A 14882-nucleotide genomic window follows, 5' to 3' on the forward strand; every position below is an offset into this window, starting at 1 on the left:
AATTGCAACCTTTTAGTAAATCAGATACACAGTTTACACATTTTTTTCATCGCCTTTCAATCCAAACCCCCAGGCCGTGAGGCCTGGTTTCGCTCCTCTACCAGTTTTTCACACTCACTGGGATTTACATTTCTCCAAATTCTACAACTTTACACATGAGTGGGGATTGTCATAAGGAAGATATCTACAACATTTTACATTTGCAACATGGATGCTTTTCTTGTAATTCCACATATATCACCATTTCTGTCCCGTTGATGTCACTACATTCTACCAAGTTTTAAACAAAAGGCCACAAATGTACTTTTACACTGTAAAAATTCTACATTTTTACCAATTTTGGTAGCCGAGTTAAAAGTCTTTAAAGTTTCCTTATGGAATACTCTTTAGAACAAATGGGAGTCACTGTCAGTCATTTTTTTTCTTTCCAGCTGACACCAACTGGCATTTCCTTTCAAGCAGGATAGGGAGTTCCTTCAGCCTGATTGAAGTTTTAGGGTCTTTCACACCTCTGGCTTCCTTCCCTGTGAACTGCATTGTCCTGGCTTCCAACAGAGACGAAAGTCTGTTCTACCCTATAATTGTCAGTGGGTTGGCAGGATCTGCTGGGAGAGATAGCTCTTTTGGCAGAAAACCTGTTTTTCAACTTTGTAATTCAAGCCACCCTGGTTTAACATCTTTAACTTTTGATCTTAAATGCAGAATTAAATAAGCCTGTTACATCAAATAACACATGTGATATATTCTCCCCAGTAACAAACCCCTTTAGATGTCTAAAGACAAGTGAAACTTTTATTTACCAGTGTACTGTTTTAAAACACAGGCATTCGTTTTTCCTTATTTTGTAAGGAGAGATTGCAAAGATCAGCCAAGGCTGGGTGAGGGAGTCAATATTGTCTTTAATGGTTTTAGAGGGGCAGGGATCCTCCTGTTTCGATGAAGCCTTCATAGATCAGACTTGTCTGGTGACCTCATCAGGTGTGACGGGTGTGAGAGAGGAGAGAGTAAGTGGAGAGCGGGCCAAGGGAGGCTCCAGTGTTGTTGTATGCTGTGGGCTTTTGTGGTGAAGTGTGCAGCCAGGGCCGAGCAAAGGTCCTGGGTGGGTGTAACAGAAGAAGAGGCTGTTGCAGGATTGGCCAGTACCTTGCAGACTTTGAAAAGTTCTGCTGTGTTGTTTAAGGCTGCGGAGCTACAGGCTTGAATAAAGACTCTTTTCTTGGAGCAGATGCAGAATCGATATTGCCTTAGAAGGAGGCGGCAGGCCAGTTTGTCAGATGGTTCACCCGACGCATTCCATTTCCGCAAAGCTGCCCTACACTTGCGTTTAAGGGCAGCCAGGTCAGAGTCGTACCAAGAGTTGCACTTTTAGAGAAGGCTTCAGTCGGACCTCCATGACAGGGGCAAGAGTGTCAAGAGTGTTGGTGATAGGGAGATTGAGGTTAGCGAGGGCTGTGTCAGGGTGGGAGTCAGCCGAATGAGTGGGTGGAGGAGAGTAGGTAGAGGCAAAGGCAGCCACTGTCACTTTTATCATGGGTCTGGTGACTTTGAAGCCGAGTGGCTGGGCCGGGTGGGTTGCTGCAAGAGGAGAGTAGAACTTCAGGTGTGTTGAGAGAAGAGAGTGGTCAGTCCCATAAAGGGAGGTAGTGAGAGGGATAGAGAGAGGGATGTCGGTAGAGATGAGAGCATCCAAGGTGTGGCCCACTGTGTGTGTTTGGAGCCAGAGGTTAGGATAGAGAGGGAGAGAGAGTCACAGAGGTTGTGAAAAGGACCTGGGAGGTGAGGAGAGTCCAGATGGATGTTCAGATCACCCATCAGGAGGAGTTGAGAAGAGAAGGAGAGTAGGGAGGAGGCTAAGTCAGCCCATTCGAAGAGGAAGAGAGTAGACTGACCTGGTGGCCGATAGAAGTTGGCCATCATGAGAGAAGATTTGAGAGTGAGAGTCTGCAAGGTAGGCACTCGAAGGAGGAGTAGGCCCGAGTAGGGATGATGGACACAGGTATCCATTCTTGGAAGATAAGCGCCACTCCCCCACCTGTCTTCTTAGGCCTGGGCGCAGAGAGAATTTTGTAGCCTTCAGGGAGGAGTGTGTCAAAACTCATGATGGAGCTTTCCTTGAACCATGTGCCTGTGATGGTGAGCACATAAAGATCCATGAGTTTGAGGAGGTTGCAGATGTCAGATGAGTGTTTGACGGCCGAGCGAGTTTTGAGAGTGGCAATGTGGAGCAGCTTGCCATCTTTGAAGGTCTTTCTTGGGGGGGCACAGGGGACAGTGGTCCCCCCCCAAGGGTGGCAATAGGGCCGGGGGATAGTGGAGGATGGCGAAGGAGCCAAGGCGGACAAGAGACCCGGGACAGTAAGGCAAGCCAGGGTTGCCTCTACAGGGGAGGAGGAAGGCAAAGAAGGCAAGGGAGTCTGTGCAGAGGAGGTGGAAGGCACAGCTGGTGGGAGAGGTGAGGTTAGAGAGGTGAGGGAGGAGCCTGTCGAAGAGACAAATGGTTGAGTTGAGGACACTGAACCATGATGGTTCCATCAAGATAAACATAAATGATGAATCTGGAAATTGCGAAGAGGTCAATGGAAACTTCCCAGAGAGTGCCACCATTAGTGGGAGAAGAGGTGATAGGAGAGAGAAAGTCCATAGGTCAGGCGCGTTAACGAAGAAGAGGATGTCAGTGATAGTCTCTCTGGCGGAAGCAGTGACATAGGTGTCTGCAACAGGAAGCCCTGGGTTGGAGCCCAGTATGTCCTTCTTAAGTTTCTTCCGGTCAAATTTAGTGATAGGAGAAGGATAGGAGATAGTGAAGCAGTTGTAGAGGATAGGAGAGATAGATAGCGACATGGTTGGCTGCAGTGGAGGGGGGGTAGACACTTACCAGTCTGAAGCACTGATGCACTCTGAGGAAGAGGGGTCGGGTGCAGTGGAGAGGCACAAGGGAAGGGGGAGACAGTGGGTAGCGCGTTGGCTAGAGAGTACACCAAGCAGGCACAAGGCACAGGCAAATAAGATTTTTCAGCAGGGCAAGTGAAAACACATTCAGCACTTGGCACAGATAAAAACTATTTTTCAGCAGGCCAAGCGAAAACACACGCATAAACTAGGCACCCTAGAATAGTGGGAGTCCAGATGAGAAGGAGTGAGAGGATGGACTGTCCCAGGTGTGAAGATGATCGGTGAGGTTAGTTAAGGGAACTGACCTTCAGAGAAATAGTAGATGCTCCGTTGTTGCAGTGTAGCATGTGGATGAGTTGTGGTAGGGGTTGGGGTGGACAAGTCATTAAAAAAAAAAAGGAAAAACTGTCAACTTATCAAAATCAAACTACAAGACCACAAACTAACTGTGGTCAAGGTAAAATAGCGCAAATTTGGATTTGTTTGGATGATTGTTTTCTTAGGCATGTGCGGGCAAGATGGCCCAACTAACTAAAACATTGTGCCTCATTATGAGTATCCAGTAACAACGGTGCTGGTAAGCTACCGGCACCGTTGTTACCGGACCGCCATACTCCGTGTTCTGCGAGCGGTTGCCTTTCCACAAACCATGTTTGACCTGGCGGGCGGAACGCCACCCGCTAGCAGACCTTGACGGTAGCACTGGCACTGTTATTAACTGTTATTGCACCGTTATTAACCGTTAACGGTGCTACTATCCTCACAAGTCCCATAGAGTCCAATGGGACTTAAATGGGAATGGGGAGTAATTCTTTCCGGTGCCTGGCAATGAGGAATTACCGGGACCGCCGGCGCTGTAATTCCCCAGTAATTCCTCATTGACAGGCGCTGAAAAAAAAAAAGGACTCCGATGGCAGGCGTGCTGTTTTTTTACCTGCACGGCTACTGCCGGACTCATGAGGCCCATTGTAGTGAAAGGAGGGTGTTGGTGGATGTTTTACCATCCCGATACCAAGATCTTGGTAGTTGTTCACCGGTACCAGGCAGTCTGTGTAAAGTCTTATCAACTGATATTTTCTTTAATTGGAAGGCGTAGCCTTGGTGTAAGGCGCTTTATAAATTAATAAATACAAATAAATACAAATATGTGTTTTCATTGTTCCAGATGAGGATGTTGGTAAATAGACATCTTCGGTCATTGTAGGTTCTGTGTTCCACCTGCTGGAAAGCTAAAGTGATGGCAATAGCTTCTTCTTCCTGTGTCATCTGGTGGTTTTAACACTCCCAACATTGTATGTTCATAGGAAGAGACACAAATAGTTAGTGTAGGACAACATTCTGTTCCATAGTGGCTTTTGAGTTTTGTAAGCACTTTGTGGCCAAATTCCATAAGCGATAGTCTAATTCTAATTATTGTGAGGAGTTGCTTGGTCATAACCTCAGGGTTTGTAATTTCACGTGATGTTTCACATGAGCATACCCAGTCACGTGAGGATGGACTTTTTAATTTCAGCATGGGACATAACTCCATTTACGTTAGCTGCCAGGTGCATTTCATCAACCAATTAGCAAGCAATATACTGGCTCAAATGCTCCTCCGGCCCTATAATATTCTGGCCACTCTTTCAAAACTGATCTTCCCAGGGCGAGCATGTGTGAGGCATGGAGGTGGAACTGTGAGGGCGACCTGTGACATGCTTCCGGATATTTCCCCTCCACAGCCTGCTCTTGAGTACCTTGCATCTTATAGAGCTTTTGAATGATGTGGTGGAATGCTTCTCGAGCTGCAGATGCCTGCTGAGCCTGCAACAGCAATTGCTGGTTTAGGAGTTGTGTCATTTATTGCATTTGTTGCTGTGCTTTGGACATGAGCTTGATCGAGGTTTCCATGTTCTCCTTCTTGATTGACTGTAACGGTTGAATATGAATATCAGAATATAGGCAGAGCTAGGATGGCAGGTCAGGGAGATGAAGAAATCCAATCTATACTTACTGTCACACTTCTGCTTTAGGTTAGACCGGGACTGTATGGTAATTTCGAGCATCCCGCAGTGTGTGTGGCGTTTTGCAACACATTACTTAAAAACATGTAATACTCATCAACACCTTCTTGGTTACTTGTTTTTTTTAAAATCAAGGTCTCTCTCTAAAAGCTGCTGGCTTCACGGTAGCCTCTTGGTTTCTAGGGGCTTTTATGGGTTCTCACTTTCCAACCAAAGCTTCAGGCACTTCAGCAGAGTTCTTGGTGCTTCTCTGAGGCTCTAGGTGCTTTTCACGGCTCAGTGCCCCTTTCAGGCTCTATGCACTTTTCAGAGTTCTTGGTGCCCCTCTCAGGCACACAATAGACTTGGCTCAGGATCTCCATTGAGCAGGACTCAGCAGAATGGCGCTGGGCAAGTCTTCACAGATCCAAGATCATAGTGCTTCTCAAGACACTCACAGTCCTTATCCTGTAGTGTCCAATGAGCCTCAGGTGTTCTTTGGCAGCTCTCTGGTTGTTTGACTGCAATGTAGGAGAACTTCTGCCCTCCCTTAAGACACATTCTGATCAAGAAGGTACTTGTGATGCTGCCCAGGTTCAGATCAGGAAGAACCAGCAATTCTAGCTGGTAACAGTTTCATTAGATCTGACAGCAGTGGTTGAAATGGGGCACTGAGAACCTCGCTGTATAAGGGCCCTAGTAACACTGCCCACCTGTCCCATTTCTCTATCCTCTTAGAAGTCTCAAACCATGCATGTTCTTATGTAGAACTGCTGCAGGTACTTATGTTTCCTCTTCTCCATTGTATTGTGCCACTGGCCCGCCTTTACTCCACACCCCATTCTCATTCCTCCACCCCTCCCTAGTGTACCCATTAGAAGGCTTTCCTTTCTCTACCCTCTGAAGTCTTATGTTGACCTCTTCTTCCTCTCTCTCTCTCTCTCTCTCTCTCTCTCTCTCTCTCTCTCTCTCTCTCTCTCTCTCTCTCATATGGTTAAGGATCTCGCCCTCTCTTTTCCTTGCTGTAAATCCACTTCACTCCTCCTGGGTATTTTATCGAACAGGAGGCGAGAGAATATTCTGTCCCCTCCTCTCATCCCTTCCTAGTCCCCTCCTGCGGTGTTCCTTTAACCCTCCTATCTGCCTCTTCTTAGCCTTTCCGCCTTCACCTCCTGGCTCCTTGCCTCTCCTGCCTTTAGCCCTTTATCGTTCCTCCAATCCCTCATCCCATTTTCTCTCATCCCTTCTTCTGTCAAACCTCTAATCTTCTTAAAATCCTCCTCTCTGCCTCCTCCTCTTTCAAGCCTCTGTTTTTCAGCAGACTTTATCTCGGCTTCTCCCTGCCACCAACCACCTCCTTCAATCTTCACAGGTTTCTCCAATTTCCCTCTCCAACACCCTCTATCGCCCCTTCTCCTATTAGCTGATGTTACTTCAATTAGCCTCTTCCCCACTCTCCACCAATGCCTCCTTCAATTCGCTGATGTTCTTTCAATCCTTTTCTCCATCACTCTCTACCACCATTCCCTCAACCCTTTTCTTTTCTCCTTTCACCAACCTCTTCCTTCTGCTTCACTCATCCTCCTTGACCAGCCACTCCCCTCACACGTCCAAGAGCTTATGTTCCCCAGCTCACTCAAAAAAAGTTGGTACTCTGACTCAAAATACCCACATCCCGGGACCTCTGCGCCTCACTGATATATGTGCTTATTTTCTCTAAAACTTGATTTGTGAATTAAAGTGATGATGTATTTGTATAAATGATACTACTTATCTGGCATTATTGCACGTTGCACTTTATAGAAGTAATGTATTGACTAGTATTTTAGCTAAAATGCTTTTTATTCAAATATGATGGGATTATCTGTTCTCCCAATGAAATTAATTAATATTGTAGGTTCATCTTTGTAATTCAAATATGATGTGTTTATCTGTTTGTGTTTGTCAATATTCTTTCCAGAAGCGCAGTGTTTTCTAGAAAACGTGGCTCTGGGGCACTCATTAAAGGGCCAGTTTCTACTACGAGGTATGTGACAATTCTCTGGCTTCCACATGTGGATTGATGAGGGTATCCAAGCAATCTTCACCATGCCACCCCTGGGCCCAGCATCATACTATGGATAGGGGCCCCGGACCCCCCAACTACCCCATCACTCACCATAAGGATCAGGGTAGGGGCGTGTATGCTTGCCTTACCATGTAATTAAATTATATGTGCTACTGACGTGGGTAATTATTAGGCATTTAATAACATGAAGTTTCTGTAAATGCATTTCTTTTATTTGAAAAATCCTAATAATCTCTATTGGTCATTTCTCTTATCGCTTTGGCCATTGCTATGCATTTAAAATAATTGCAACGCAGAGCGGTGGAAATGGAAGCAAGAGTCTTGAGTATTGCAGCTTCACATTGCTCGGAAGAGCCAGCCCATTGCTGACAGAACATGATTCCATGACATTTTCCTGGAAGAGCCAGCCCATTGCTGACAGACCATGATTCCATGACATTTTCCTGGAAGAGCCAGCCCATTGCTGACAGACCATGATCCCATGACATTTTCTTAGGTTTTTCTGAATACTAGATTTTGAATGGATAGAATATGCATCTCCTAGGCTTTGTCACCTACTCTGAAAGACTGATTATTCACTTCACAGCAGTATAACACAGCCTTCATAAAATACCTCTTACCCTTAGCTGCTGGACCCAGGACAGGTTGGTCCTCTCCTCTATTTGGGCAATCATGCTACTCAAGGATTCCCTCTGTTCAGAACATCTGGTAACCACTTCATTCAACCTCTGTGATATACTTGTTTCCTCTTGGACTAGTTGTTGGAGTAACTGGACCTTCTCTGCTTCAAGAAACTGGTAGAGCTCTTTAAATTCACTCTCAATCCTCATCCGCTCTTTTTCAACCTTGCCCTTGAAATAAAGAGAAGCGTTATAAAAAAATGTGCCAGTCAACATTGACTATATTGTTTAAAATGTTTTATGATACTAAGACATAGGTACTCCAAGCCCATACAACCAAGATGAGTATTTGGATGAAACTAGTGGATGCCATTCACAGATGAAAAGAGAGCTAGCTGACCCTGGTGTGCAATATGCTGAACTCTCTCTTTCACTCTGTGTCTCTGAACTCTTTTTCTCTCTCTGTCACACACTCTCTGTCACACACACTGCCAGTTTCACTCTGTGTCTCCTAGTTCTTTTTCTCTCTCTGTCACGCACTCTCCGTCACACACACGGTCAGTTTCTCTAAGCTATTTTTCTCTCTCTGTCAGACACTCTCCATCACACACAGCCAGTTTCTATCTGTGTCTCCTAGCTCTTTTTCTCCCTGTGACACACGCTACGTCACACACGGTCAGATCCACTCTGTGGGCCTCATCACGAGTCTGGCAGTAACCCTTAAATGCGGCAGTAACACTATTACCGCCGTATTTAAGGGTCCGCCAGATCATGGCTTTGGCCGATTTCCCCACAGATCTGAGCTGGGGGGAAATCCGCGGCACAATTGCCGATATTCAGCGCGATTACCACATTGGGCCCAATGGGGAATGAGGAATTCCCGAATGGGCCCAATGGGGAAATGGGCAATAACCCTTCCACCAAACCCGTGATCCGGCGCTAATAGCGGCAGGGGGTTTGGCAGTAGGGCTATTAGCGCCGGCGCTAATAGCGCCGCCGTTACCGCCCAACTCGTGATGAGGCCCTGTGTCTGAGCTATTTTTCTCTCTCTGTCACACACTCTCCATCACACACGGTCAGTTTCTCTCAGTGTCTCTGAGCTCTTTTTCTCTCTCTGTCACACACTCTCTGTGACACACGGTCAGTTTCACTCTGTCTCTGAGCTCTTTTTCTCTCTCTGTCACACTCTCTCCATCACACACGGTCAGTTTCTCTGAGCTCTTTTTCTCTCTGTCACACTCTCTCCGTCACACACGGTCAGTGTCTCTGAGCGATTTTTCTCTCTCTGTCACACACGGTCAGTTTCACTCTGTGTCTCTGCCTCTTTCTGTGTGAGAGGTGAGTTATCAGGTGTGATTATGCTTGTGCCGCTGCCACTAATCCTGGCAGCACCATGACATGAGAAAAAGCGTAGACATTTTTGATGTTTGCAAGAGAAGCTATTTAAAACACAATAAATGAAATTATTTAATTCTACTGACATGAAAATGATTAACCAGGTTACTCACCGTAGTGACCACCTTACTCCTAGTCCATAGTCCCCTTTCCTCCATACTTATGGGACATATCTCCGTCCTGTGGGATGGGACCGGAGCACTTTGTAAAAAGCATCCAAACATTTTTTCCAAAAATGTGTCCTTCCTCTCTTTCTTGCGCGGGGCCCAGTACGTGGCCGTAACCCTGCACACCTTGGCTCCGCCCCACGCATCGCCCATCAGTCCTTTTCTATCGCCAGGTCAGAGACCTATTAGCAATAACAGACGAACCTTATTAGAGGGGACGGCGGGCGGGCGTATGGAGGAAAGGGGACTAGGAGTAAGGTGGTCACTACCGTGAGTAACCTGGTTATACTCCTATGTCCCGTCCCCTTTCCTCCATACTTAAGAGAGATTCCCAAGCACTCCAAACAGGAACTACGGGTGGATGGAAATACCCCTTACTGAAAAAGGTTCTTCAGCACAGCCTGAACAAACTGAGCATCAGCTCTTGAGCTCATGCCAAGACAATAATGCTTACAAAAAGCAGATGGGGAGGCCCAAGTAGCTGCCCTAGCGATGGACTCCCAGGTGACATATTTCTGAAAAGCAACCGCAGCTGCCTTGCCTCACACCAGGTGTGCATGAATACCCTTAGGAGGCATCAGCCCTTGGACGGTGAAAGACTCTGTAATGCAGGTGGCGTTCCACCGGGAAATAGTCGCCTTAGATGCCTGCTTACCCTGAGGGTTACCAAAAGTCACAAATAGTTGAGAAGAACTCCTAAGCTTGGATGTTCTGTCCAGATAGAACTTAAGAGCCCTTCTCTCATTGAGACAATGCAGAACCCTTTCTGCCTCTGAGGTAGGGTTCGGAAAAACGACCGGCAGGGAGATCGACTGATTCAGATGGAACTCAGATACCACCTTCGGCAGGAAAGCAGGATTTGTCTGTAGGACTACTTTATCCGTGTGAAAGACAAAAAAGGGGTGTTCCACCGACAAGGCCTGGAGCTCACTCACCCGCCTCGCTGACGTAACGGCGACCAAAAAGGACACTTTCCAGGATAGGTACTTGAGGTCCACCGTGGCCATTGGTCCAAAAGGCTTATGGCACAACGCCGTCAGGACTACATTTAGACCCACGACGGGTGCGGACTACGAATTGGAGGATGGAGGCGTGTCAAACCTGCAAAATGCCTCTTAACCACTGGGTTACACAGAGAGTAAGAGCATTGGATCACTGAAAGGTAAGTTCTGCATGACAGAACATGAACACCCGAATCTGCTAAGGATACGAAGGACAGCACCGTGTCAATCGTAGCCCCCCCTTGGGTCCAACTGTTTTTCCAAACACCAATGACAGAACCTGAGCCATTTGCTTCTGTATTGGGACCTAGTCAAGGGTTTCCTGGCTGCCTGGATAATACGCATGTTATCCGCAGACAAGTTAAGATGTTCTAAAGACTTGAACTCTGGCACCATGCCGCCAAGCTGAGCGATTGTGGGGAGGGGTGCTACAACTGCTGTTCCCCCTGGTGAAGAAGATTGGGAGTCACTGGCAACCTGATCGGCGAATACATCGACAGGTGTTGAAGTTCTGAGAACCAAAACCTGGCCAGCCACCACGGGGCTATGAGTAGAAGGGAACAGTTCACCGAGTTCTTCAGCTTGCAAATTGCTCTGTGAACTAGAGGCAGAGGCAGGAAGGCGTAAGCTCTCATGTTGTGCCATGGGATCTCGAGGGCATCCCCCAGAGAGAAGGCTCCCAGCCCCCTCTGGAGGCATACTGAGGAAGCCTCTTGTTTACCGGGGTAGCGAAGAGGTCCATAAGAGGATCTCCACCTTCAACTCCCACTCGTAGCTGACCACTATCCGCCGGCTGAGGGCATCCGCTGTGACATTCAGCTGGCCCGGGATGTGCACTGCAAGCAGCCAAACACTATGAAGCACAACCCACTCCCAAATCTGGATGGACAGATCCACGAGAAGGGGAGACTTGGTTCCCCCTTGCTTGTTGATGTAATACATCGACAGCACATTGTCCATGCGTATGCGGACCACCTTGTTGGCTATGATCGGTCTGAAGGCCCTGAGCGCCAGTAAGATCGCCAGAAGCTCTAAATGATTTATGTGGAGGAGCTTGTCCTGAGGCGACCAGAGATCAGAGACCTGAAGAGGATCTAACATCGCACCCCACCCCAGGAGGGAGGAGTCTCTCGTGATCGTCACCGTATGGGCTGGGTTCTGGAACCCCGCACCCATCAACAGGTTGCTGATAGATGACCACCATTCCAGGTCCACTCTCATGGAAGCCAGAATCCTTATCAGCTTGGAATCTGGGTCCAGAGCTTGACGCCAAGAACTCCAAAGAGCCACCTGAGTCCGCCTCATCTTGAGACGAGCAAGAGGAAGAGCCAACACGCATGTGGCCATGAGGCCCAGAAGCTTCTGGAACCACCAGGCCGACATGCTCTCAGACGGCGCAAACATCTGACACGTGGCTAACAGATCCGCCATTCTGTCCCCGGTCAGGTACACTCTGCAGTCGATCATGTTCCAGCGAAAACCCAGGAAAATCAAGTCCTGCGAGACCGTCATGGAAGATTTCCGCCAGTTCACCGACAGCCCAAGATGAAACAGGAGCTGAAGGAGAGACTGAAGATTGCCAGCTGCTTTCAACGGGCAAGGACTGCGTAAGAGCCAGTCGTCCAAATACGGATACACATGGATACCCTGCAGACGAAGATAGGCTGCAATCACCGACATCATCTTCGTGAAGACACGCGGCGCAGAGCTGAGGCCCAAAGGAAGCACTCGAAACTGGAAGTGCTCCTCTCCCAAAGAGAAACAGAGATATCTCCTGTGTGGATTCCAAATCACAATATGCATGTACGCATCCTGAAGATCCACCACGCTGAGCCAATCGCCCTTCTGCAAGGAGGACCGTATCTGGCTGGGGGTGATCATCTTGCATTTCTCTTGGGGTAGGAAAAGATTGAACTGGGAAAGGTCTAGGATGGTGCACAGGCCAGCCTAGTTGGGTTTGGGCACGGTCAAGCCGGGAGTAGAAGCCCTCCCCTCGCTCCGCAAGGGGAACGGGTTCCACAGCTCTGGGGTCCAGAAGTTTCTGAACCTCGGCTTTGAGGGAGGGCGAGCCCGACAGCTGAAAAGGAGGACTGAAGGGTGGGGTAGGGGTAAGTGGAAGCCCGCCCGAGCGACTGACAAGACGCATCTGTCTTCGGTGATGGTCTGCCACGCCTCCCAATGAGATGCAATGCGTCCTCCCACCGGGGTCTCGTGCGAGCACGGAGAACCCTCATTTTGTAGGTTTATCAGTGGTGTTGCCACCTGAACCTGAGGAGGAGGCTGAGGAGCGGGAGAAAAACCGAGCCCGTTGTTGCCTCCTGCGGTTACTCCCCAAAGGGGTATCCACTCTGTGAGATTTCCGGTCTAGGAAGCCCTCAAAGCCAGATGAGGGTCGACTTTGCGACAACAGTCTCTGGGTTTTGAAAGGGGTCTTAACAAAGCCCGACAAGCTGTCTGAGTGCTATCCTTCGTCTTGGTCAGCTCTACATCTGTTGTAGAATGAAAGAGCTCCTTCCCATCAAACGGAAGTTCCAACACCTTTTCCTACACTTCTTTTGAGAATTTGGTGGCATGCAGCCACGCCTGTGGTGAGGTATCAACCCCCAGCATAAGGCCCCGAGCCCAGGTGTCTACGAGATGAGCCGCAGCCTCCAGGAGATCCTGTGCCAAGACCCTGACATCGAATAATCCCACTTTAAAGTCTTCCAGCTACCCGGCCGGGATGAACTCCTCAAACTCCGACAGACCTTTCCACATCCGCATATTAGCCCCCGCTAACACCAGTTCGGCATTGGCCTGCCTGAGCTGCAAGGCCGAGTTGGCGAAAATCTTTCTCCCAAGGGAGTCAAGTAGCTTATCCTCCTTTCCTAGAACCTGAGTCGCCGTCGTGGAAGAGGATGCTGCAGGCCTGGTCTGCAAAGTGGCCGCAGCCACCACTGTGGAGGAGGGGGGCAGACAAGACGACGGGGCCACCTCTTCCGAAGAATGCAGCCTGTATCGCGCGTCAATTTTCTTATTGACAAAAAGACCAGAGTGTGGCTTTTCCCAGACCCTGCGGACCTCGGCCAGAACGTCCTTCTGCAAGAACAGGCCGGTACGCTTCAAAGGAGACAGGCTGAACGCCCCAGAAAGCACGCCCTCCTGTGGAGCGGGTGCCTCAGGCACAAGAACATCCAAGAAGCACAGCATGTCCAGTACCCGGTCATGAAAAGCTCTAATAGAGAGGGACAGGTCCTCGTTGTGTCACAAGTCTCTCCCCTTCTCACCTGTCTTTGTTGTGTACTTGAGACCTTCTGGGTTTTCTTCTTCTTCACGGCCCAGGATTTGTATAGACCCGAACGCTGGTCCTCGGCATCCAGTGTGAGGGTATCGGTTCAGCTTCCAGGAGTCTTCGTAAATACAGGGTAATACCAGGATGTAAATAAGTACGCTCGGAGACACGGAGGTCCGACTCGAGCGCGGAAGGGTTTCCAGGAGTTTTGGAGAGGGAAAAGGAACAGGGTAGGATTCAAGGAACTGGGAATAGGGATAGAAGCGAGAGCCCCGATCGAACTCCGGCTAAATACGTCTGACTACAGGTAGCGGTAGCGATGAGACGCGCTGAGCCGCGGGGGCGTGTCTCTCTTATACAATGAGCAGCGTGGAAGGTATAGACTGACCAGGAGCGTTCTGTTCCAGGCGGCCATGTTGGAAGGATCACTGCATTCAATCCCCTGCGAGTCAGGGACCAGGAGGTCCAGAAGGGACGTAGACGACGGTTCATGACACGTTGTCCTGATCGTCTTGCGCGTCATCTGACAGTTCAGGATCCTGCTGAACCGTGTCGGGTGCTGCCTTGTCCACAATGGGGGTAAAGGCAGAAGAGCCGGGGAAGGCACCGTAGGAAAGGGAGGCACCGGCGGAACCACCGGAGGAATGGGTGGAGCCGGAGGCGCGGGCGGACATAGCTCCCTAAAAAGCCCTTTGAAATATTCCCTCATGGGGTCGGTACGCATGAGCGTCTGAAATTTGCCGAAAAAGGTGTCCTCCGGGGACTGTTTTGGAACCAAAGGAGGCCTCTCATGAGGAGGACAATTCCAGGGACGGAACGGGGAAGGGTGCCACACCGGCCCATCCACTGACGTATCCACATAAATCAAAGGTGCCAACCCCGCAGGCAATGAAACATTGTGCCGAAGTCATAAACTGGCCGATAAGGATGCGCACAAGGAACTCTATGTTCACCCACGGAACCAAGCCCTACACCTGAGGCCGATGGCGCAGTTGTAAGGGTAGCACCCAAAATGGCTGCCACGGTCGTGACGGGAACAGGCACCATTTTGTCATCACCTGAGGGGAACTGCGGCACCTGAAGAATTGAGGCAGGGGCCCTGTCGATGGATCAGGGGTCTTAACTTTAGCCTTAACATAAGGAACCTCGGCAGAGCCAGTACTATGAGGCCTGGAATGTTTCTGCGACATACCAACCGCCAAATTAGCCTTCTCAGGAAGGACCTCGGCGCTGCCGGTAAAAGAAGAATTTTCCTTCTTTGCCCCCTCAACAGATCTGGTGTCGCGACAAGAGCAGGAACGGTGAGAAACAACCTTCACCGATAAGGCCTTGCCAGGCCCCTCAGAAATGTTGGTAGCTTTAGCCTCTGTACGAGGGACCTCGGACCCAGGTCCGGTAACAGCCTTATTCGCACGGGCCTCAAACATCCGTTCGGTAACACCAAGCCCCACAAAGGGCTCGGGGCGCACACCGGACTTATCTTTGA

At 49.1% G+C, this 14882-nt stretch overlaps 1 protein-coding gene across 2 annotated transcripts in view; it reads right to left on the reverse strand.

Annotated features, from left to right (window-relative positions):
- The window catches only part of LOC138580115 (E3 ubiquitin-protein ligase TRIM39-like), a 581904-nt gene that overhangs the window by 466352 nt on the left and 100670 nt on the right, over positions 1-14882 (reverse strand). For both annotated transcript variants that reach the window (XM_069650391.1, XM_069650392.1), the window contains exon 3: positions 7563-7793. In XM_069650391.1, the coding sequence (XP_069506492.1) occupies positions 7563-7793 (231 nt within the window). The remainder of the gene's footprint in view (positions 1-7562; positions 7794-14882) is intronic.

The sequence above is a fragment of the Ambystoma mexicanum genome, chromosome 3p (assembly GCF_040938575.1).
Source record: "Ambystoma mexicanum isolate Mex_15411 chromosome 3p, UKY_AmexF1_1, whole genome shotgun sequence".
NCBI classification, from domain to species: Eukaryota; Metazoa; Chordata; class Amphibia; order Caudata; family Ambystomatidae; genus Ambystoma; species Ambystoma mexicanum.